This window comes from Staurois parvus, unplaced genomic scaffold (assembly GCF_062004578.1).
Source record: "Staurois parvus isolate SC_StPar_1 unplaced genomic scaffold, SC_StPar_1.0 ptg000561l, whole genome shotgun sequence".
NCBI lineage: Eukaryota > Metazoa > Chordata > Amphibia > Anura > Ranidae > Staurois > Staurois parvus.
In genome coordinates, this window is record NW_028318357.1 from 38046 (window position 1) to 61076 (window position 23031).

At 41.7% G+C, this 23031-nt stretch overlaps 1 protein-coding gene across 1 annotated transcript in view; it reads left to right on the forward strand.

Moving 5' to 3' along the window:
• LOC149450867 (midasin-like) overlaps nt 1-23031 on the forward strand; it is a gene marked incomplete at its 5' end in the record, with an annotated part of 107224 nt that overhangs the window by 37214 nt on the left and 46979 nt on the right. The window contains 3 exons of the mRNA XM_089691289.1: nt 897-1040; nt 6650-6822; nt 7832-7993. Coding sequence (XP_089547415.1) covers nt 897-1040; nt 6650-6822; nt 7832-7993 — 479 coding nt within the window. The remainder of the gene's footprint in view (nt 1-896; nt 1041-6649; nt 6823-7831; nt 7994-23031) is intronic.

A 23031-nucleotide genomic window follows, 5' to 3' on the forward strand; every position in this document is an offset into this window, starting at 1 on the left:
AAGACACACAAATAGCGGCTTCTGAGCCATAGGCTGCCAAGACTGAGTTGCGCAAATCTTTTATGAGCTTACCCCTGATAAATCTACTGTTATGACCAAGTTAAAGGAGACAGTTTTTGGCTCTTATTAATGCGGTTTTCACCACTCTGAAAGATCAGTCAGTCTGTTTTACTAGTTCAAGTCCATCCATTTCAATATTAATCAGCATTTCTACCATACTTCACGCAGTGCTCTTAATATCCTTTCATGCCTTAGAATCAATAGCTACGTCTCCCTTCTCTTCCTGCCATTTATACACAGTGTTCTGTTTGTAGTCATTCATATCTCTTTGGTATTTTTTTTATCTTTTTGTACCTGATGTCCTTGTCCAATTAAAAAATTCATGTAATAGGTTAGTTTTTTCCTTATTACTTAATGTGTCCTTAAAGGGACTCAAGTTTTCTTTCAGATCTTGTATTCTACTTTCCAGTTTTTGACACTGAGCAATATATATCACATGGATTATGTGAATTTGTTTACAAGTTGTATATTGGTGGATTTTTTTTAGATGATACATGGATTATAAGCTCTGTTGAAAAGATGTTGAACGCTTGAGACTTCCTTTGTTTCAATGGATGAGAGAGAAAATTGGATGTTTGTACTTGCCATAAAATCCTTCTTTCAGTCTATTGAGGCACCCCTCTGGGTTAATTATCATGCTCTTAGTACTGCTTTGCTACAAAATTGAGGCATACTTGCAGTTTGAAGTGTTATACCCTGAGTTTGTCTACAGTTTTTTTTTGCCAACATCCTTTTCTCCTCTAGGCAGCAAGCAGTATGACTTCCTGTGCTCCTCAAAAAAAAAAATATTTTTTTTTTTGATTGCTGTCTGACATTGTAATTTTGCTTATCAAAAGGGAACCAAGAGTCTGATGAAAAATACGTCCAAGATTTTTCAGACCAAGTAGAAGCTACCATCAAAAAAATTCTATATACGATTCAGTCACTTGGGGAGAAAGCCATTGGGAAGAACACTCAAGAAACCATAAAGGAGGAAGGCGGTAAGATGCTCTCTACTTAATTTTGAAATCGAAAAATTGTTTCTGCTTACGCCAAATGCTTTGCAGAAATCTCTTTAATGTCCTTTTGTCGCCATAATTATATGTGGAATGATTCAGAATGTCCACTTTCAAAGGATAAAATCAACTTTATCGTCCAGCACAAGTACAAGTTTCATCCAGGGTCCACCCTCTGAGGCTACCCATGCATACTTTAGCAATATTTTTAAAATAATAATTACAAAACAATTACCAGATTCTCCTGTTCACAAAATCAAGGTAGATGGGGAAATGCTCCCACTGAGCCTTTGTATTCTGACAGCAGGGAGACTTCCTTGCTGTCAGAATACACTGATCAATGCTGCTGGCTAAAGCTGATAGCTCTGATCATACCAACATTTTCCATGAGACTGGTTGCACAGAACTACTAGTAGATCAGTAGATTTTTTTTTTGAGCCTGGAAAGCATTGTATCAGCGATCAGCAGATCTCTGGTGCCATGCAGACTCCTTCAAACGTGTCAGTGTATCTGTGTGCCTGTACATCCTGTGTGGGCAGGCAGATACAATCTGACAGGAAGACTCAATGAACTACCACAGCACTCAACAGTGCTGTGGCAGCCACAAAGGCTGTTGGGACTTGTAGTTTGTTCATTCACAGAACAAACAGAAAGAATAGTATGGCCATATGGGCGGAGCAGTTTTTAACCACTTGCCTTCCGTCCTATAGCAGAAGTACTGCTACAGGGCAGCAGGGCTGCGCAAAATCACGTGTATATATACGTGATTTGTATTTTTGCTATTGGCGTCTAGAGATGTCAATCACGGAGTCCCGGCCGGCACTCATGAATCATTGGGGAAAGCTGACCGAGCAAGAGAGTTGTGTGTAAGCAACACAGGTCTCTCTCCTGCCAGCAAGGACATGCTGTTTTGTGTCTCTTTGCACAGCAGAGAGTTACAAAACAGCGTGTTTTCCTAGTAAAAATACAGCACACAGTAAAACACGCACACAGTTAACCCTTTGATCTCCCCAGATGTGATCCATTCCTGCCTAGTGTCATTAGTACAGTGTCAGTGCTTTTTATTAGCACTGATCACTGTATTAGTGTCAATAGGGATGTCAGTTGAAGCTAGTTCCCACCCAGTGTCAGAATGCCCGCCGCAGTCCCGCTTATAAGTTGCTGATTGCCGCCATTACTAGTAAATAAAAAAAAAAAATAAATTCCAGTATATATACCTCCATTTTAGATGCTATAACTTTCACGTAAACCAATTAATTTACACATTATGGGATTTTTTTTGTTAGCAAAGACGTAGCAGAATATATTTTGCCCTTAATTTATGAAGAAATTAGTTTTTTGTTTTTTTTTCTTTTTTTTTTTCTAATTTTATTATTGGATATGTTTTATAGCAAAAAGTCAAAAATATACATTTTTTTTTTTCTCAAAATTGTCAGTCTATTTTTTTGTTTATAGCACAGGAAATTAAAACCGCAGAGGTAATCAATACCACCAAAAGAAAGCTCTATTTGTGGGGGGAAAAAATGAAATTTCATTTATGTACAGCGTTGCATGAACATGCAATTGTCAGTTAAAGTAACGCAGCGCCGTAATGCAAAAAATGGCCTGGTCAGGCAGGGGGGTAAATCCTCTGGAGGGCAAGTGGTTGTTAAAAAGTGACAGCTGGTATGGGGAGCGTCTCCCCATACTGCTGTCACAGAGAGAGAGGGCAGCGGGTGGCGGCTGCAGCAGTAGGAACGTGTTACATGTTCCCAAAGGTGAACTTATCCTTTAACATCTTTCATCCCATACTGGTGCTTAAAGTGTTACTAAACCCAGGACCCTGCATTCACTATATCTGGTCTCTCACCGTACACAGAACATGGAAATGCAACTCAATTGAAAAACAAATAGAAATCTTTTGGGGGGGGAAGTAAACATAAAAAAACTAAAATAATGTGGTTGCACAAGTGTGCACACCCTCTTATATCTGGGGATGTAGCTGTGTTCAGAATTAAGCAATCACATTCAAAATCATGTTAAATAGGAGTCAGTACACACCTGCCATCATTTAAAGTGCCTCTGATTAACCCCAAATTAAGTTCAGCTGTTCTAGTAAGTCTTTCCTGACATTTTCTTAGTCGCATCCTACAGCAAAAGCCATGGTCTGCAGAGAGCTTCCAAAGCATCAGAGGAATCTCATTGTTAAAAGATATCAGGAGAAAAGAATTTCCAAGGCATTAGTAGATATACCATAGAACACAGTGAAGACAGTCATCAAGTAGAGAAAATATGGCGCAATAGAGACATTACCCTCCAAAATTGATGAAAAGACGAAAATAAAACTGGTCTGGGAGGCTGCCAAGAGGCCTAAAGTAACATTAAAGGAGCTGCAGGAATATCTGGCAAGTACTGGCTGTGTGGTACATGTGAAAACAATCTCCCGTGTTCTTCATATGTCTGGGTTATGGGGTAGAGTGGCAAGACTGAAGCCTTTTCTTAAGAAGAAAAACATCCAAGCCCGGGTAAATTTTGCAAAAACATATCTGAAGTCTCCCAAAAGCATGTGGGAAAATGTGTTGTGGTCTGATGAAACCAAGGTTGAACTTTTTGGCCAGAATTCCAAAAGATGTGTTTAGTGCAAAAACAACACTGCACATCTCCAAAAGAACACCATACCCACAGTGAAGCATGGTGGTGGCAGCATCATGCTTTGGGGATGTTTTTCTTCAGCTGGAACTAGGGCCTTAGTCAAGGTAAAGAGAATTATGAACAGTTCCAAATACAGTCAATATTGGCACAAAACCTTTCAGCATGACAACGACCCAAAGCAAACATCCAAATCAACAAAGGATAATAAAGTTCACCAGAATAATAAAGTTTTGGAATAGCCCAGCCAGAACTCAGACCTGAATCCGATGGAAAATCTATGGGATGATCTAAAGAGGGCTGTGCACAGGAGATGCCCTCGTAATCTGACAGATTTGGAGTGTTTTTTCAGGGAAGATTGGGCAAATATTGCCAAGTCAAGATGTGCCATGCTGATAGACTCATGCCCAAAAAGTGCTGGAATCAAATCAAAAGGTGCTTCAACAAAGTATTTGTTTAAAATAATATGGTTGCATAAGTGTGCACACCCTTAGTTTTTTTTTTTATTTTTTCTTCCCTCCATCTAAACGATTTCAGTTTGTTTTTCAATTGAGTTATATGGTTTATAGGTCACATTACAGGTGGAAAAAGTTCTGAAATTATTTCTTTGTCTCATTTTTTTGACATCACAGAAACCTGACATTTTAACAGGGGTGTGTAGACTTTTTATATCAACTGTACAGGCTTATTTTACTGTTGTGTGTTTAGTAACACTTTAAACATGTTCGAGGTAGGATCTTGGGTGAGGTGTCTACACTGGTGCTGAACTAGGAAATAGATTTCATCCTTTGAAAATAGTGTGTGGTTCCAGATCATATCACTTTAGAATTTGTTTTTTGCATGTTTATTCTGTTCATTTTTAGATCATTTATTATTCATCACTGATTAAGGTGTATGTATGTATGTGTGTATATGTATATATATATATATATATATATATATATATATATATATATATATATATATATATATATATATAGTATTGTTTTATGGTATAGCGCCACACTATTATTATTGTGTGGCTCCAGAGCCTTGTGCTTGGAAGGAACTCACTCAAGAAGAGTGAGAACCTCCAAGCGGAGTTGAGTTGCAAAGGTCTTAGGAGTGGCTCCACCTTTTGTGAGTAACATATGTGAAATTATGATGTTGGAGAGGACAGTAAAAGCAGCAATCCAGTTAAACAAAGTGCAAAAATGGCAAAGTGCAAAAATGTTATAAACAGGAGTAAACATTGAAGGAATAGTGCTTATTTACCCCGTCACTCTCACCATGCCTACTGGGAGATCATGCACACTTGCAGTTTAGACACACAAGGATTAGTAGAATGGATAGTTGACACTGGTACCCACTTTTAAGTGACACTTCTTAGCATGTAGATTCTCTAGGATGATGGCTGGACAAAGGGCTGGCAGCCTGTACATATAGATGCAGTTCCATCGTCGTCTAGGGCTTTGACTGAAATGAAAACTGAAATTTAATGTGCCATGCGATAATATCCTGATAAAAGTAGATTTCATTTGTATAGTTATCAACTAAACCTGTGCAGACTGCCATTCAGTTTCTGACGAGCATTTGTGCTGAGCGATCAATTACGTACTATATTAAAATAACCCATTCCTTTCCAAGTTAACATACATCATTCTCTTTCTTATAAGTTCTGTTGAAAGGGGTCTCAGCCCCTGAAATATACTCACCTAATGTACACTTTTACAAATGAAATAAATGGTCTGGTGCAGCACTTCAGTCTTCGCTACATTTAGGCATTCAAAGTGTCAGGGTTTAGGGTCATCTAATGCTGGGGGGAGGTAGCTGTTTAGAGCTATAATTGTGGGGCTAATAGATTTTTAGTGCTTGGCCAGATTATTATTATACAGGATTTATATAGCTCTCACAGTTTGCTCAGCCCTGCTCCTTGGAGCTTACAGTCTAGGAAAACATGACTCAAGTAAACATTTGGAAAATAATCACACATGTGGGCTTAAAGTTTATGCTTCTGCCTTTTTCTGCTGTAACTGATCAGTTTTATAAGTTGGTGGACCACTTAAGAGTTAGGTCAACTAATTTGGAGTTGGACACCCGTTAAACACAGATTGAGCGAGGATGACCGTGGACAGTTTTATATCTCACGTTTAGAATATTGCTAGTTAATTTTCCTGAACATTTGAAATAATTTTATATTCTCATAGCAGCATATTTGAAATTCATTTTGGCAGCAAGATCATTTTTTTTTTTTTTTTTGTCAAATGTTTCCAAAACACCTGGGAACTACTTTGCAATCAATTTATATCTATACTTCTGAAACACCTGGTAACCACTTTGTAATAAATGCTTATCTCTGTACATTCTTGGTCAAAAAGTATTAAAACATTGGCATGACAGCCTGCGTCCCTTTTAAAATCTAACTGCATTCCTTTCATAGGTGATATACAGTGAGACTATATGGCTACATATATACTGGCCACCCCTAAAAATATGAACTTTCCTGGCAGTAGAGAAACTCAACGTGGGAAAAAAAACGGTACTGCGTTTAGCTTATTCATTTCGTTGGCCAGAGTACTTGCCACTGACGTAAACGGCCAATTGCTTAACCCAGCTATTGTTTAGCCGCACTTACACATGTTTTTGCTGTGTTTTGGCTTTTTTTTTTTTTTTTTTTTTTTTTTTGGGCAGAACGTTCCTCTCCTGAATGCGATTCTCCTGCGTTAAAGAGAGGGACATTTACTGACCCTAAACTCTGATAAAAGCCTATGTGTACGTGAACAGACAGGCTTTTATTGAATTGAGTTTAGGGGCTTTGGGAAAACAAAATGCCAAAAGTTGCTAAACTTGCGTTTAGGAGCAGCCAGTGTACATGAGCCTTACTTTAAATGAGAATGGTTTTCTTGCCAAAATTCATCCCCACTTAAAAGATAAGAATTTTGTACTACATTAATTTGTCTATATTGCTTTCTTGTGTTTTATTGCAGTTGAAGAGAACACAATGAGTAGCCTGCAAGAAGGCCTCATTACAAGACTCCTGACTGAAGACCTCTATCGTGATTTAAAAGCTTTAGATGTAAAGGCTGTAATCTCTGCAGTTGCTGAGCTTCTTGAGAGGCTTAAAACCTATGGTGAAGACTGCATCAAGGACAAGCACTTGGTTAGCAAGCACACTTTTTATCTACTAGTAATCGTGCATTTTTTAGTTCTGTGTATATACAATCTTAAAGTTAAAATCTAGGAAAGCATTTTTTAGATATTTCCTTTGCATAAATCATCCCTAATGATAGGTGTCCCATATGTTGGCGACGCTGTTGCATTATGTAAAATTCTTAGTTTCATTAGTCCCATCACTGGTGTAAGTGCCAAACTTCTGCCACTGAAAGTTAGTTCTGGCTGTCATACATTGAAGGGATAGTAAAAGGCTTGTGTTTCACTTCGTCCATTCAAAAAACTTAAATGAACAAAACTAAGATGTGTGCAGCAGCAACTCCACATGTGGGACACCCATCATTTATAGATTATTTTTTTTAAAAATTGTCTAAAATGTCTTTTCTTGGAGTTCATCTTTAATTTTTAAACGTAATGGCAACAACCAATCACTATAGGCATTTTATGCAATCGGCAAAGACTGCTGTTGGCTGAGTGAAATTATTACAGGCCCTGCAATGACATTCAATGTTCCCCTGTACTAGCTGAGAGAGAAGCAACAAATCTTTGCTGGTGCCAAAACGTGTTAAATAATGAATAATCTCATATGATATGTTCATGCTTTTTACTGGATTACATACAAAATACAAATGTCCGCTTTCTAAAAGTCTTTAGTTTAATTGCGCTTAACACACACCTCTCTACATAAGTGCTTGGACCTATTAACTTTTATAGGGGGATTAGTGTGCAGATTTCCCCCCATGCTAAAGTCTCATGGGTTGCTGGCTCCTATGACTTTAAGAAGTAGTTGTGGAATCATTCTTAAGGTCTGATGCCAAAGAACTGCTATTTGTTACCTTGACCTGCTCACAAGTTTACCATTTAGCAAACTCTTTTGTGCTTGCTACTTCAATATGAAGTTTGCAATGTTGTACATGCTATATAATGTAGTCCAAACGCTGTATTGTTCTTGCCCACATAGCCATTTCAAATCATAACCATTCCCCTTCATTTTTCAGTTTTTCAACCAGTGTTGTGGATTACTTGTCCGACTCCTACCAATGCTGTCTGCGTATTCGGACTTGCTCCTGTTTTACCTTACTGTGTCCTTGGCAACACATAGGGAAACTGGAAAACTGCTTTCAGTTTTGACCCAGATATTTGCCGAGCTTGCCCAAAAGGTAGGTAATGATGTCTTTGAAAAAAAAAATACTTTGCAGCATGTCTGTTTCCTTCTAAGGTATTCAGAGTTTGTGTATACATATAAACAGTATTAAGGTAAAATATGAGAAGTTATAGCTCTGCATTAATGATTGCATGTATCAAAATAGTGTCTTACTCTGACATATATTTGAAAATGGTAGTAGTACAAATATCTCTTGAGTATGGCAGTGCAAAAACTCGTCTAATAGTTGATACCTGCTACCTAGTGCCCCAGTCCCATAAAACAGTGCTGCTAAAATAAATGGAAATACTCATTGAAAAGCTGATTATCACAAGAGATGCTGGATTTTTTTAAATCTCTAGCAGCTTACAGTGTGTTTTTTAAATAATCCTGACAGTGATCCTGTTCCTTTTATCTGCTATAGACTCTGACGGTATGGTGCTGCTTGTGCAATGCTGTCACTGGAATTGGAAGCATAGTGGGTCCCTTTTTGTAGCCATGTTGTCTTTAGATAGGCAGAGAGAGCTTACCATAAGCTATGAATCACACCAATCTGCCAGTTTTGATCACATAATACAAATTGCAGTAGAAGTTGTTTGATAACACTAATGTGGCTGTTTGAAAGACATGTTTTAATAATTTCTGTGCCAATTTCAGTCATTTAATTCCCACCTCTGAGGAAAGTACAGAGTCTTGTAAAAGTGTTCACCTCTTTATCGGTTTTCCTGTTTTTTTGTTTTTTTTTCTTTTACAATCTGTAATTAACATGGATTTTATAGACTTTATACCATGTGATGTGAACATGCCTACAACTTTGAAGGTGTGAAGGTGCTTTTGATCTTGCGTGTGCATAAGTATTCACCCCCACAAAAGTCAATTCATTGTAGAGCTACCATTTGCGACAATTACAGCTGCAAGTATTTTTGGGTATGCCTCAGATGGGTTGTGTCAGTGTACAGCAATCTACAAATTGTGCAACAGATTCTCCATTGGATTGAGGTCTGGGCTTTTACATTTTTTTGTAAATGTTTCCTTTTACTCCACTTCAGTGTAGCTTTAGCATTATGTTTAGGTTCATTGCCCTGCTGGAACATGAATTTTTCAAATCTCTGGCAGACTGAAACAGGTTTTCTTCAGGAATTGCCTTTTAGTGCCCTCTGTCCTTTTCCTTAAGCCCTGACCAGTTTTCCCGTCCCTGTCGATTTAAAAGCATCCCCACAGCATGATGTTACCGCCACCATGTTTTGCTGTGGGAATGGTTTTCTCAGGGTGTCAGGAACTGTTGAGTTTGTGCCCCACACAGCGATCCCCATGATGACACAAAGGTTAGATTTTTGTTTCATCTGACCAGAGAACATTTTTCCATGTGTTTGAGGCGATTGACACATGCTGTATGGTAATGGTAAACTCCAAATATGTGTGTTTTTGTTTTGTTTTTTCTCCCCCTTTAACCAGTTCGGCTCTGGAGCAAACTTATTTAAACCCCCCCGAACATTATATTCTGAAAGCAGAGGCCCTGTAGAATAAAAAGATGATAGTTGCAATTTTTATGGCACATTTGTGCAGCTGTTTAATAAATGCAAGGAAACAATATAATAACACATTTTAGTACAAACACACAATATAATACCCATTTTTGGCAAGATATAAAATATGAGGTTGCATCAAGTAAATGGATACCAGACATGCCAAGTCTTAAAACTGCATGTGTCCGTGTTATTGCAAAAAATAATATGGTACCCAAAAATCTACATTGGATGCTTTAAAAGCCTTTAGAGCTCATCAGTTTAGTGTTAACCAGGAACACCTGTGTTTTGAAATACTGTTCTTGCACTGATACTCACAGCGATATGTCACACGTGTGGCGTGACCATGGTTTACATACACGTGCGCACCCAGGGCATGTGTGGAGCAAAGAGTGTTAAGGCATTTTTTTATAATTAAATTTTTTTACTTTCATTTATTTATTTTTTTTTACTTGATCACAATCAAAAAGGTTTACTAGACCCCTAAATGACAGCATTGGGCAGGTGACCAGTATTATTTATGGAGACATTAGTGGTCTAATAGACCCTAGAGGCTGCTTTTCACCGCATCTAAACCAGCACACAAGTTATAGAAGTTGTAAAGCATTTTAATCTCCTGGGCTCGCTCATAAACAAGGAAGCAATGAGGAAATATTCTGTATAATTGCCCTTAGTAACTACACCATGATGACTATCAAACATGCAAAGAAATTACACTGAAAACAAAGATCAGACTTGTCTATAGTCTCATTTTCTCAGCTGTCACTTACGGTTGTGAAAGCTGAACACTACAGAAACAGGATTGAAATAAAATCGATTCATTTGAGCTTTAGTGCTGGAGAAGAATGTTGTGTGCCCTGGACAGCCTATAGAATGAATAGATCAAATCGTATGATGAAGTTGTGACTATCCTAGTTTGGTCACACTGTCAGAAGAAAAAGATAACTGGTGAAGGAATTAATGTTTGAGAAGATCGAAGGAACCAGGCGAAGAGGTAGACCAACTGCTAGGTGGTTGGACACATTGACTACAGCTCTGGGGATGACACTGGAGGATCTCGCCAGACTAGCACAGTCTACTTCTTTTTAGAGCTCTTATTTATCAAGTTCCTAGGACTCGAGTTGATGGCACTTAATAATAATGAAGTTGTGTCCAAAGTTAACCACTTGCACTCCTGAGGATTTACCCCCCTTAATGACCAGGCCTCTTTTTGCTACTCGGCGCTGCACTAATTGTGATGTTCCCCTCATATTTGTTATTTAACTGTGCATTGTATTACCAATTCTTATTTCACCATGTTTGTTTCTATGTCTTGATCTGTTGCTGCCATCTGCTGGCCAGAATTTGCATGCTGCATGCCTTTGTTATAGCTAGTAAGTGTTTTCTCTGCTGGGTGTGGTTTTAGGCAAGCCTTGGTCCTGGTCACTTCCTGCAGCCATTTTTTATGTGCTGTATAGCTGTGTGACAGGACATTCAATACCCTGGGCTTGTGAAGGCATCAGTTTTTGACCAGCAGTTAGCCTCAGGAAAGATATCACAGGACAGCATCAATACCTCTACTACCTTACAGTATTGTATCACTGTTTGTCGCTGTATTTTGGACCAAATAAACCCACGCTGATTTCATTCTCGTGTATACGTTTGGATCCATCTAACCTGAACATCTGCCGTCCGGTCTGCTCCACTGCTTGGATACGAAGGTAGGAAGTTACACAGCCATTATCCGTTATACCTTCATTCGCCTTCATGTGGGGACAGAACAGTCAAAAACTGCCTTAAAGTCCATACCCCGCTACAGATTCCCTCAGAGTCCAGTACCACACTCAGGAATCTCCCTAGCAACAGGCCCACTTGCAGCAAATCTGCCCGGCTACATTGCATGTTCCACAAGCCTATGCGGAAGCACTGCACATACGCAGTATCTATAGTCTCGCCTGGAAGTCCTCCACAACTTGCCAAGCCATTCCTAAAGTCCTATATTAACTTTTGCTCGCATAATAGAAGTGCTGTCTATGCACGCTCCTTACATTGTTGTGGCCGCGCCAAAACCCCGCAATTCACTCTAAGCATCTTAGAAATTTTATCAAAGTGCCCTATCGGAGCCGTGCTGCGATTTTCAGCGCCCAATTCAAAAGTTCATTTTCTTAAAGAGACAGCGCGCCTTAAGTCAATATGGCCGAAAAGGACTTTGCACAGTTCCCCAGTGATGAACTAAAGCAAATGCAACCTGATGCTGATCATCATGAAGGGCAGGGAACAGAATCCACACTTCCAGCAGAACAAGTCGTACGACCAAGACGCTCTCTCAAACCGACAGTAAAGGTCATTGAAAATTATCACACCACGAAAGATGAGCTATGTGATAACCTGGAGGAACAATGGGAATGAGTTTCCTCCCTCATGTCCGGACTTAAATCCTCCTCAGGTGATGCCACAAGCTTACAAGTTGCCATCGGGCGGCTGGATACAGCTCAAGAAAGATACAAGAGACTGTCCACAAGGTATATAACCTTTCTAAAAGACTCTAATATCGATGAAGCCCTATCAGAACTAAGCAAGGCAGAATCAATAGACAGACAAAGAGACGTCATGGTGCTGGATGTTAAAGGTAAAGCGGAACTCTGTATCTCGCATTTGCAAGAAACTAGATCACACAGATCAAATTCATCTAAACATTCCTCTCGGTCATACAAATCATCGTGCTCAAGAAGCTCAGCCTTGAGCGACAGATTACTAGAGGCCCGCATAAACGCAGAGCAATCCAAAGCGAGACGCTCCTTCACAGAAAAAGAAGCTCTTGCAAGAGCAGAGGCCAAGAGGGCAGAAGCAGAGGCAGGGGCCAAGAGGGCAGAGGCCAAGAGGGCAGAGGCAGAAGCAGAGGCCAAGAGGGCAGAAGCAGAGGCCAAGAGGGCAGAGGCAGAAGCAGAGGCTCGAATAAAGATTTTTGAATCAGAGATGCAGGAGGAAATTGCATTAGCTAAAGTAAGACTACTTGAGCAAGCATTGAGCCAAGGTCTTGATCCAGTCTGCTTGCTACCACAGGAGATATATGATCCAGTTGACCGCACCAGTGACTATGTACTGCTAACCGCCAAAGCTAATGGACACTATTCAGTGCTCCTACTCCTTGACCTCTCTGCGGCCTTCGACACAGTCGACCACCCCCTCCTCCTCAAAAAACTACACTCCCTCGGCCTCAGAGATTCTGCTCTCTCCTGGATCTCATCCTACCTGTCACAACGCTCTTTCAGCGTTACCTATAATGCTACCACCTCCCCCTCACTCCCCCTCTCTGTTGGGGTCCCTCAAGGCTCTGTCCTCGGGCCCCTTCTCTTCTCCATCTATACCTCCTCCCTTGGCCAACTCATACACTCTCACGGCTTCAACTACCACCTCTATGCCGACGACACACAAATCTATCTCTCAACCCCCCACCTCACCCCCTTGGTCTCAGCCCGAATCACACACCTACTGAGCGACATATCAGACTGGATGTCGCTCCACTTCCTTAAATTGAACCTCTCCAAAACCGAGTTTCTTGTCTTCCCCCCAGCCCGGACACCACCCCCCATTGATTTCTCCGTCACATCCAACAACGCTACCATCAAACCCGCCCTGCAGGCCAGAGTACTGGGTGTCATTCTGGACTCCAACCTATCCTTCCAGCCCCAAGTCCAATCTTTAACAAACTCGTGCAGACTCCACCTCCGCAACATCGCCAAAATCCGCACGTTCCTAACCCCAGAAACCACTAAACAGCTCATCCACTCCCTCATCATATCACGACTCGACTACTGCAACTCCCTCCTCACTGGCCTGCCTCGCCGCTGGCTATCCCCTCTTCAGTCCATCCTGAACACGGCTGCCAGACTCATTCACCTTTCCAACCGCTCTGTCTCCGCCACCCCCCTCTGCCAATCCCTCCCCTGGCTTCCGATTGCGCAACGGATCAAATTCAAAATCCTAACGCTGACGTACAAAGCTGTCCACCATACTGCCCCGAACTACATCACTGACCTAATATCCAAGTACCGCCCAGCACGCACACTCCGCTCCTCACAGGACCTCCTTCTCTCTAGTTCCCTGGTCTCCTCCTCCCATGCCCGCCTCCAGGACTTCTCCAGGGTGTCACCCATCCTCTGGAACTCCCTGCCCCAACCCATCAGATTATCACCTACTCTCCTCTCCTTTAGGCGCACCCTGAAAACCCATCTCTTCAGGGAAGCCTACCCCACCCCCTGCTAACTTGCCTCCCTCCTCCACTCTTCCTACCACTCCATCCCCCACAGCTATCTCCTCCTGTGCCACCACCCCCTCCCTCCTAGATTGTAAGCTCGAAAGAGCAGGGCCCTTGATCCCCTCATGTTTTGCATTGTATTGGTATTGTTCTGTCACATGTTCTGTCTCCCTTTGTAATGTACAGCGCTGAGCGAACTATTGGCGCTTTATAAATACTGTATAATAATAATAATAATGTACTGAATCCGGTATCTGCGCCACCCCCAGTTTGCAGTACCGTCCAAGCCGACAACACTGAAACCTCCAAGTCAGCTCTACCTGCGGTACCACAGCCACCCACAGCACCCAAGCAACCTAATAACCGTTACCCGGATGTGCCCTCTCAAGGACGGTTGTTACAGAAAGATTGCTATCAGGCGTTTTCTGGCCTACCTCCACAGCTCAAGCAGCAGTCATCACAACATACAGAGGCTAAACGAAAGCTTAACCCTGCAGCTACATCATTCTACCCGGAAGCATCTCACCGCTTCACGCCAGGCAGCCAATACGCCCCAGGGGCATCACAAGTCGTCATGGCAACAAGCAGTGAGAAATCAGATATGTCTGAGTTTGCCAGGTTTATGGTGAGCAGAGAGCTAATCAACACCAGTCTCTCAAAATTTGATGACCGTGCTGAGAGCTACAGAGCTTGGAAGGCAACCTTCAAGGCCGCCATCGCTAACCTCAACCTAACCGCAGAGCAGGAGTTTGACCTCTTGATCAAATGGCTGGGCCCAGGCTCCACAAATCGTGTCAAGAGCCTCAGAACTGTCTACGTGGGACAAGCAGAAGCAGGTCTCGCTGCCGCCTGGCAGAGACTCGAACGTACCTTCGGCAGTGCAGAAGCAATAGAGAAGGCCCTATTCAAGAGACTGCAGAACGTTCCAAGGATCAATCTCAAGGATGTCCAGAAGCTTCAGGATTTAAGTGATCTGCTCATGGAGCTGGAGCTTGCCAAGGGTGACCCTCGTCTGTCCGGGCTGTGCTACCTGGATACGGATCACGGAGTGAACCCAATTGTCGCGAAGCTACCATACAGTCTACAAGAAAAGTGGGCGGCATCAGTCTCAAGGTACAAAAGAGAGCATGACATCACTTTTCCCCCATTTATTCACTTCTGTAGATTTATCGATGAACAGTCCCAGATGAGGAATGACCCCAGCCTCGACTTCCTGGAGTTCAACACTACAGCTTCAGCAACATCATCGTCAAGGTATGAAAGCATCATGCATAAACACAGAGACTGCAAGAGCAGCGTGAGTGTTAGAAAGACTAACCTACCATCTCCTGCAGTACCCACGGGGTAAACCGTACACTACCTCATCAGGAGATAAGACCTTCAATCGTGAATGTCCCATTCATAAAAAACCACACTCTCTGAACAAATGTAGAGGGTTTAGATCCAAAACCATACAGGAGCGCAAGAAAATCCTCACCGAGCTCGGGGTATGTTTCAGATGCTGCGCTTCATTGGAGCACATGGCTAAGGACTGTAAATCTGTCATCAAGTGTGAGGAGTGTCCTAGTGAAAGACATGCCTCAGCTATGCACCCAATCTCACTCTCCAGAGATTCACCCACTGCCGTCACCACCAGTCCTGCTCCAAGTGATGGCGGGGAGCCCCAAAATTACGCTAATGCAGCGACTGCTGTTTCCTGCTCATGCCTGGACGTATGTGGGGAGGGCCAGTGCGAGAAATGTTGTGCCCGAATATGCCTGATCAAGGTCTACCCAGAGGGACTACCAGAAAAGGCAGTAAAAATGTATGCCATCATTGATGACCAAAGCAACCGGTCCCTAGCAGGTCCTAAATTCTTTGAAGCCTTTGGAATAAAGGGACCATCCGAACCCTATACCTTAAACACCTGCTCGGGCCGCATAGAGACTAGCGGCAGAAGAGCACAAGGATTCATCGCTTCTCCTGTCAGTGGGGATACGGAAATACCCTTACCGATGCTGATCGAATGTGATCAAATACCCAACCATAGAGATGAGATTCCTACCCCAGAAGCTGCATTTCACCAACCTCACCTAAGGCACCTAGCCAACGTTATCCCACCTTTGGACATCAACGCCGAGATTCTACTCCTGCTCGGCAGAGACAATCTAAGGGTACACAAGGTGCGTCAACAGTGTAATGGTCCTGACTATGCACCATATGCCCAGAGACTGGACTTGGGATAGGTAATCATAGGAAATGTATGCTTAGATCAACCAGGAATTGACTCCTTCAAAACGTACGTGTGTGCAGATGGACGCACAACTTGCATTAAGCCGTGTCCACATCACTATGAGGTGAGAGAGAAGTCTCCAGGCCTCGTACAACTACCTGACGTCATTACTCCCCTCTTTGCCGACAACTTGGGGAGATCAGTCTTTCATACAACCAAGGACGACGATAAAGTAGCCTTGTCAGTAGAGGACAGAGAATTTGTCGAGATAATGGACCGTGAGTTCTTTAAAGACGAAACCAATCACTGGGTTTCTCCATTACCCTTCCGAGCTACTAAGACTCCCGAACAACCGGGAACAAGCTCTATCTAGATTTAACTCTCTTCAGCGTACCATGAACAGCAAGCCTGAAATGAGAGAACACATCGTCGCCTTTATGGATAAAATATTCCGTAACAACCATGCAGAACCAGCTCCATCCTTAAGGAAGAACGACGAGTGCTGGTACTTGCCTTCATTCGGAGTATATCATCCACGAAAACCTAATCAAATTAGGGTTGTCTTTGATTCAAGCGCCAAACATCAAGGTGTATCTCTTAACGATATTCTTCTCACAGGTCCTAATCTGACTAATAACCTAGTCGGAGTGCTGATGAGATTCAGGAAAGAGCTTGTCGCCATCACTGCTGACATTGAACATATGTTCCATTGTTTTGTAGTCCGAGAAGACCACCGGAATTTCCTCAGGTTCCTGTGGTACAAGGACAATGACACCAACGCAGAGATGATGGAGTATCGTATGAGGGTACATGTGTTTGGAAACAGCCCTTCACCAGCCGTAGCGACTTACGGGCTTCGGAGAACTGCAATAGAGGGGGAATCTGAGTATGGTACAGATGCCAAAGACTTTGTGGAAAAAGACTTCTACGTGGATGACGGGCTCAAATCGCTACCAACTGAAGAAGCGGCTATCAATCTGCTCAAAAGGACTCAAAATATGTTGTACCAAGCTAAACTTAGACTACACAAAATTGCTTCAAACAGCCTAACCGTAATGAGAGCCTTCGAGCGAGGTGATCATGCACCTGGATTCAAAGACATTAACCTGGGACTGGACAGTCCACCTGTGCAGAGGAGCTTGGGCCTCAGATGGGATCTCTCGGCTGACTCCTTCGGTTTTCAAATAAGTTGTGCAGACAAGCCATTCACAAAACATGGTGTCCTATCAGTGGTAAACAGCCTATTTGATCCGCTGGGATTTGTAGCGCCCATCGTCATACAAGGTAAATCCCTACTGAGACAACTTTCTGAAACCATCAAGGATTGGGATACCCCACTTCCCTCCGATAAAGAGCAAAAATGGGAAGCCTGGAAGCAATCTTTGTGTGCTTTGGATGAGATCCACATCCCAAGATGCTATATTAAAACCTCACTTCTAGCGTAAAGAAGGAACTCCACGTGTTCTCGGACGCCTCCACAGAGGCCATAGCAGCGGTCGCCTATCTGAAGGTCACAGAACCCAACAAGCAAAATCACGTTGGATTCGTCTTTGGTCCAGAGTTTCTGCTAAGACAGGCGGACGAATGTGTACAGGAAGTTTTCAGCATCCAGGATCCGGATAATGATCCAGAAATCCGCGCTGAAGTTAGTGCATTGGTCACTGGAACAAAGCAAACCTCCAGCCTCGGTTGCCAGCGCTTTGAACGTTTCTCTAGTTGGACGAGACTCGTCAGGACTATCGCAAGGTGGCGAAAGGAGTATCTTAATATTCTTCAAGGAAGAAGAAAGTGGCAACACCACAAACCAAACCTAAAAGAAGGTGACCTCGTGTTAATGAAGGAGCAACACACCGCACGGATTGACTGGCCTATGGGACTAATTACAAAGGTTCTTCCTAGCAAGGATGGCAAGGTCCGTAAAGTGGAGTTGAAGATCTTCAGAAAGGGTGAGCTTAAAATGTTCGCAAGGCCAATTAATGAACTCATTTTGATACTACCCATCGAGAACATTCCTGCTGGGTGAACTCTACTGAACTTGAACTTTGTGGTTCTTCTCTATCCCAACTCGAAATCTACTATATTGTTATGTTTATTGCATTCTAACATGTTCTTTGTTACAGGTTGTTTTATATTTTATGGACATTCGTCCTAGTGAAATCCCTTATGGAATTTCAGACGGGGAGTGTGCTGTTCCCCTCATATTTGTTATTTAACTGTGCATTGTATTACCAATTCTTATTTCACCATGTTTGTTTCTATGTCTTGATCTGTTGCTGCCATCTGCTGGCCAGAATTTGCATGCTGCATGCCTTTGTTATAGCTAGTAAGTGTTTTCTCTGCTGGGTGTGGTTTTAGGCAAGCCTTGGTCCTGGTCACTTCCTGTAGCCATTTTTTATGTGCTGTATAGCTGTGTGACAGGACATTCAATACCCTGGGCTTGTGAAGGCATCAGTTTTTGACCAGCAGTTAGCCTCAGGAAAGATATCACAGGACAGCATCAATACCTCTACTACCTTACAGTATTGTATCACTGTTTGTCGCTGTATTTTGGACCAAATAAACCCACGCTGATTTCATTCTCGTGTATACGTTTGGATCCATCTAACCTGAACATCTGCCGATCCGGTCTGCTCCACTGCTTGGATACGAAGGTAGGAAGTTACACAGCCATTATCAGTTATACCTTCATTCGCCTTCATGTGGGGACAGAACACTAATTCAACTGATAATTGTGCAGTCATGCAATGCTGTACCCAAACGAAATTTACGTCCTTTTTTTCACACAAATAGAGCTTTCTTTCGGTGGTATTTGATCACCTGTGCACTTTTATTTTTCACACTATAAACAAAAAAAGACCAAAAATTTTGAAGAAAACAATATTTTTGACTTTCAGCTATGAAAAATATATAGTAAACTCAGTTAGTTATAAATTTTGGCCAAAATGTATTCTGCTACTTTTTGGTAAAAAAAAAAAAAATCCCATTAAGTGTATATTGATTGCTTTGTGTGAAAGCTATAGCGTCTACAAACTATGGTGTAGATACTTCAATTTACGCCATTTTTTTGCTATACAGCGCTGCGCTAGTTTAACGGACAATTGCGCGGTCATGCAATACGGTACATAAATTAAATTTGTCCTTTTTTTCACACAAATAGCGCTTTCTTATGGTGGTATTTGATCACTTGTGCAGTTTTTATTTTTGGCGCTATAAACAAAAACATTATTGAAGAAAAACAAATTTTTTGAAAAAAAATTCTCATTTCGGTCATAAAATATTCAAAAAAACAAATAAATTTAGGCCAAAATGTATTCTGCTACATGTTTTTGGTTAAAAAATCCCAGTAAGTGTATATTTATTGCTTTGTGTGAAAGTTATATCATCTACAAACTATGGTATAGATAATGGAATTTACACAGCTTTTACGTTCTGACTGCCCATCACATTTCTTGAGGTGCTAAAATACCAGGATAGTACAAACACCCTCAAATGACCCCTTTTTGGAAAGTAGACACCCTAAGCTATCTGCTGAGAGGCATATTGAGTCCATGGAAGATTTATTTTCCACAAGTTTCTGGAAAATGTCAAAAACATTTTTTTTTTTTTTTTTTTTACACAAAGTTGTCATTTAAATGGTTTATTTCTCACACAAGCTATGGGTATATGTGGAATTACACCCCAAAATACATTCTGTTACTTCTACCGAGTATGAGGATACCACATGTGTGAGACTTTTTGGGAGCCTAGCCACATACAGGAGCCTGAAATCCAATGACCACTTTGAAAGCCTGAAGGTGCGTAACTTCCTCATTTCACTTCCTCAATACCTATCACAGTTTCACAGAAGGTCCAGACATGCCAGGATAGCACCACCCCCCCCCCCCCCCCAGATGACCCCTTTCTATCTAATCTAATTTTTTTCTCACAAGGTTTTGAAATATAACAAAAGAATAGCAAAAAATTATGTTTTTGTTTCTTTTCTTCATTTTCCAAAAACTTGTGGCAACAAATGAGATCTGCAAAATACTCCCCATGCTTCTTATCAAATTCCTTGGGGTGTCTACTTTCCAAAATGGGTCATTTGGGGGGGGGGGGGGGTTAGGTGCTATCCTGGCACTTCATGGCCTCCGCAACTGTGATAGGTAGTCAGGAAGTGTAATGAGGAAATAAAGCCCTTTAAAAGCCTGAAGGTTCTTATTGGATTTTGGGGTCCTGTACTTGGCTAGACTGCCAAAACGTCTCACGTGGTACCCACATACTCAGGAGAAGTAGCAGAATGTATTTTGGGTAGTAATTCCACATATACCCATGGCATGTATGAGCAATAAATCATTTAAGTGACAATTTTGTGTAAAAAAAAAAAAAAAAAAAATTTTTTTTGTTTTTTTCCAAAAACTTGTAAAAAATAAATTCTTCTATTGATTCAACATGCCTTTCAGCAAATAGTTTGGGGTGTCTACTTTCCAAAAAGAGGTCGTTTTGGGGGGTGGGGGCGTTTTATGCCCAGCATTAGAAGTTTATGCCACACATCACTCACTCTTCTAACCACCTGAAGACCAAGCCTTTTCTGACACTTTTTGTTCACATGAAAAAAATCTGTATTTATTGCTAGGAAATTAATTTAAACCCCCAAACATTATATATTTTTTTAAAGCAGAAACCCTAGTGATTAAAATGGTGGGTACTACAATTTTTTATGGCACATAGTACTTGCACAGCGGTTTTTCAAAAGCAAATTTCTTTTTTTATAAAAATACACCTTTTTTTACTTTTAATGCACAAAAACACAATATATTGGCCAATTATTTGGTAACATATAAAAGATGATGGTATGCCGAGTAAATAGATACCAAACATGACATGCTTTAAAACTGCGCATGCCCCGTGCAATGGCGACAAACTGCATACATTTTTAATATCCATAGACAACGCTTTAAAAGCTACCATTTTCGATTTACAGAGGTCTAGTGTTAGAATTACTGCCCTTGATGTGACATTCACGGTGATACCTCATGTATGTCGCAACATCTGTTTACATATCGACACAGGGTCAATGCTTGTGCACACAGGTATGCGCATGCAAGCTTTTTGTTGTGTTTTTTGGGGGGGGGTTTTTTTGTTTTTTTGTTTTGCTATTTTGATTTTTTTTAATTATTTTTACACTGTACCTTTTCATTTAATTTTTTTTTTTTAATCACTTTTAATGCTATCCCAGGGAATGCAAATATCCCCTATAACTTCAATGGGCATTGTCATATATTCTTTTTTCAGAAATCTGGGGTCTATCAGACTCTAGATATCTCCTCTTCCCTTACATTATCTAATCAAACCAAAATCGGTGTGATCAGATGCTTTCCCAATGTACAAATGGCGCTGTTTTATATCTTGCGAACCTGAAGTGATGAAATGATCGTAGCTTCTGATTTCTTAGGCTATAGAGATGATTGGCACCACTCTGGTATCCAATCAGCTCTATGGTCAGCTGGCAGAAACACCGGCTGCATTCACAGGTTCCCCTGATGGCACGGGACTGTCGAGAAGGCAGTGGAAGGCAGCGGGGGGGCATCATCTCCTGCTGCTTGTAACAGTAATCCTGCAGCTAATTAGCCAGTAGGATTGCTTTTACATGAAAGCCGATCGCCAGCTGAAAAAAATGATACCAGGATGATGCCTGCAGCTGTAGGCATCATCCTGGTATAACCAAAGTCCAGTGATGTAGCAGTACATCGCTGATCCTTGTTGGTTATATATGCTATGTTCTTTCTTTTTTTTTTTTTTTTGTATGTAGCCTATGGGGGCTGAATGAAAAAAAGAGAAGAAATCTCTGCCAGAAAGTGTGTGTGGTATGCCCACCATTAGAATATTCCTCCCTGCATCCACCCACTTCTAATGGTGGGCACACATTAGGTCACACTTTGCCACATGCGCCAGTTCCAAGATTGAACAAATGTCTAAATAGTGGCACGCTTGACTAAAAATTGTCCACGTGTAAGTGGTACCCCATATGGAAAAAGGATGACACCAAGTCCCAAACGATCTTGTCACTACTCTTCATGTAGTCTGGGCATCCGGTGGGCTCCTCGTGACTATCCTTTCCCTCGTAAATCCGAAACTTATAAGTATAGCCTGTTGCCCTCTCACAGGTCTTTTACATCTTGACCCCATATCTGGCACGCTTGCTGGGGAGAAATTGTTTGAATGCAATGCGGCCAGAAAAATTAATGAGGGCTCATCAACACAGATTTTTTGCTGGGGAGTATAGACATCTGCAAATTTTTGGTTAAGGTGATTTGCGAGGGGCTGAATTTTGTGGAGCCAATCAAATTCAGGGTCACCCCGAGGATGACAGTGCATTGTCGTTGAAATGCATAAAACACATTATACACTCATATCTATGCCTGGCCATGGCAGCAGAGAACACGGCATATGATGAATCGGGTCTGTGGACCAATACAACAGCAATTCATTTTTTTTAGTAATGCCCATGTTGAGGGTTAGGCCCAAAAAAAATGCACATTCGGAAACCATAATGAGTTTCCATGCGACTGGTTTGGCAAGGTTTGAATTTGGGTTGGTGGCAATAAATTGTGCATATAAATTGCTTTGATCCACAATCAACGCATACAGATATTCCGTGAAAAACCGCTCCAAAAAATCAAGGGGAGTAGTTAAATTTGCTATTTCCACCTGAATTCCGGGTTGGGCAGTGAATGGGGGAAGTACAGGTGCTGCAGAATTTGTGGGCTGTCAATCGGGATTTGCAAGCACATCTGGAAGGATACTAGGAGCTCTATGGGTCTGTGTGCGAATTCTTGGTGGCTGCAGGACAATACTTTTGCTCGCCACCGCACCGGCTTGTACTGGACTTATGGGACTCGCCACGTCACCAAGTCATACTGCAGTGGTGGTGCTATATAAATCCTGTATAATAATAATACCAACAGTTTTCTCAGCGCTTTACAGTATAACGGGAGACAATACAAGAGGGTTAGGAGGGCCCTGATCCTGGGAGCTTACAATCTAAGAGATATGTGAAAGTCCAAGATGTACTAGACCGCTGGTGCTCGCCAGTTCAGCAA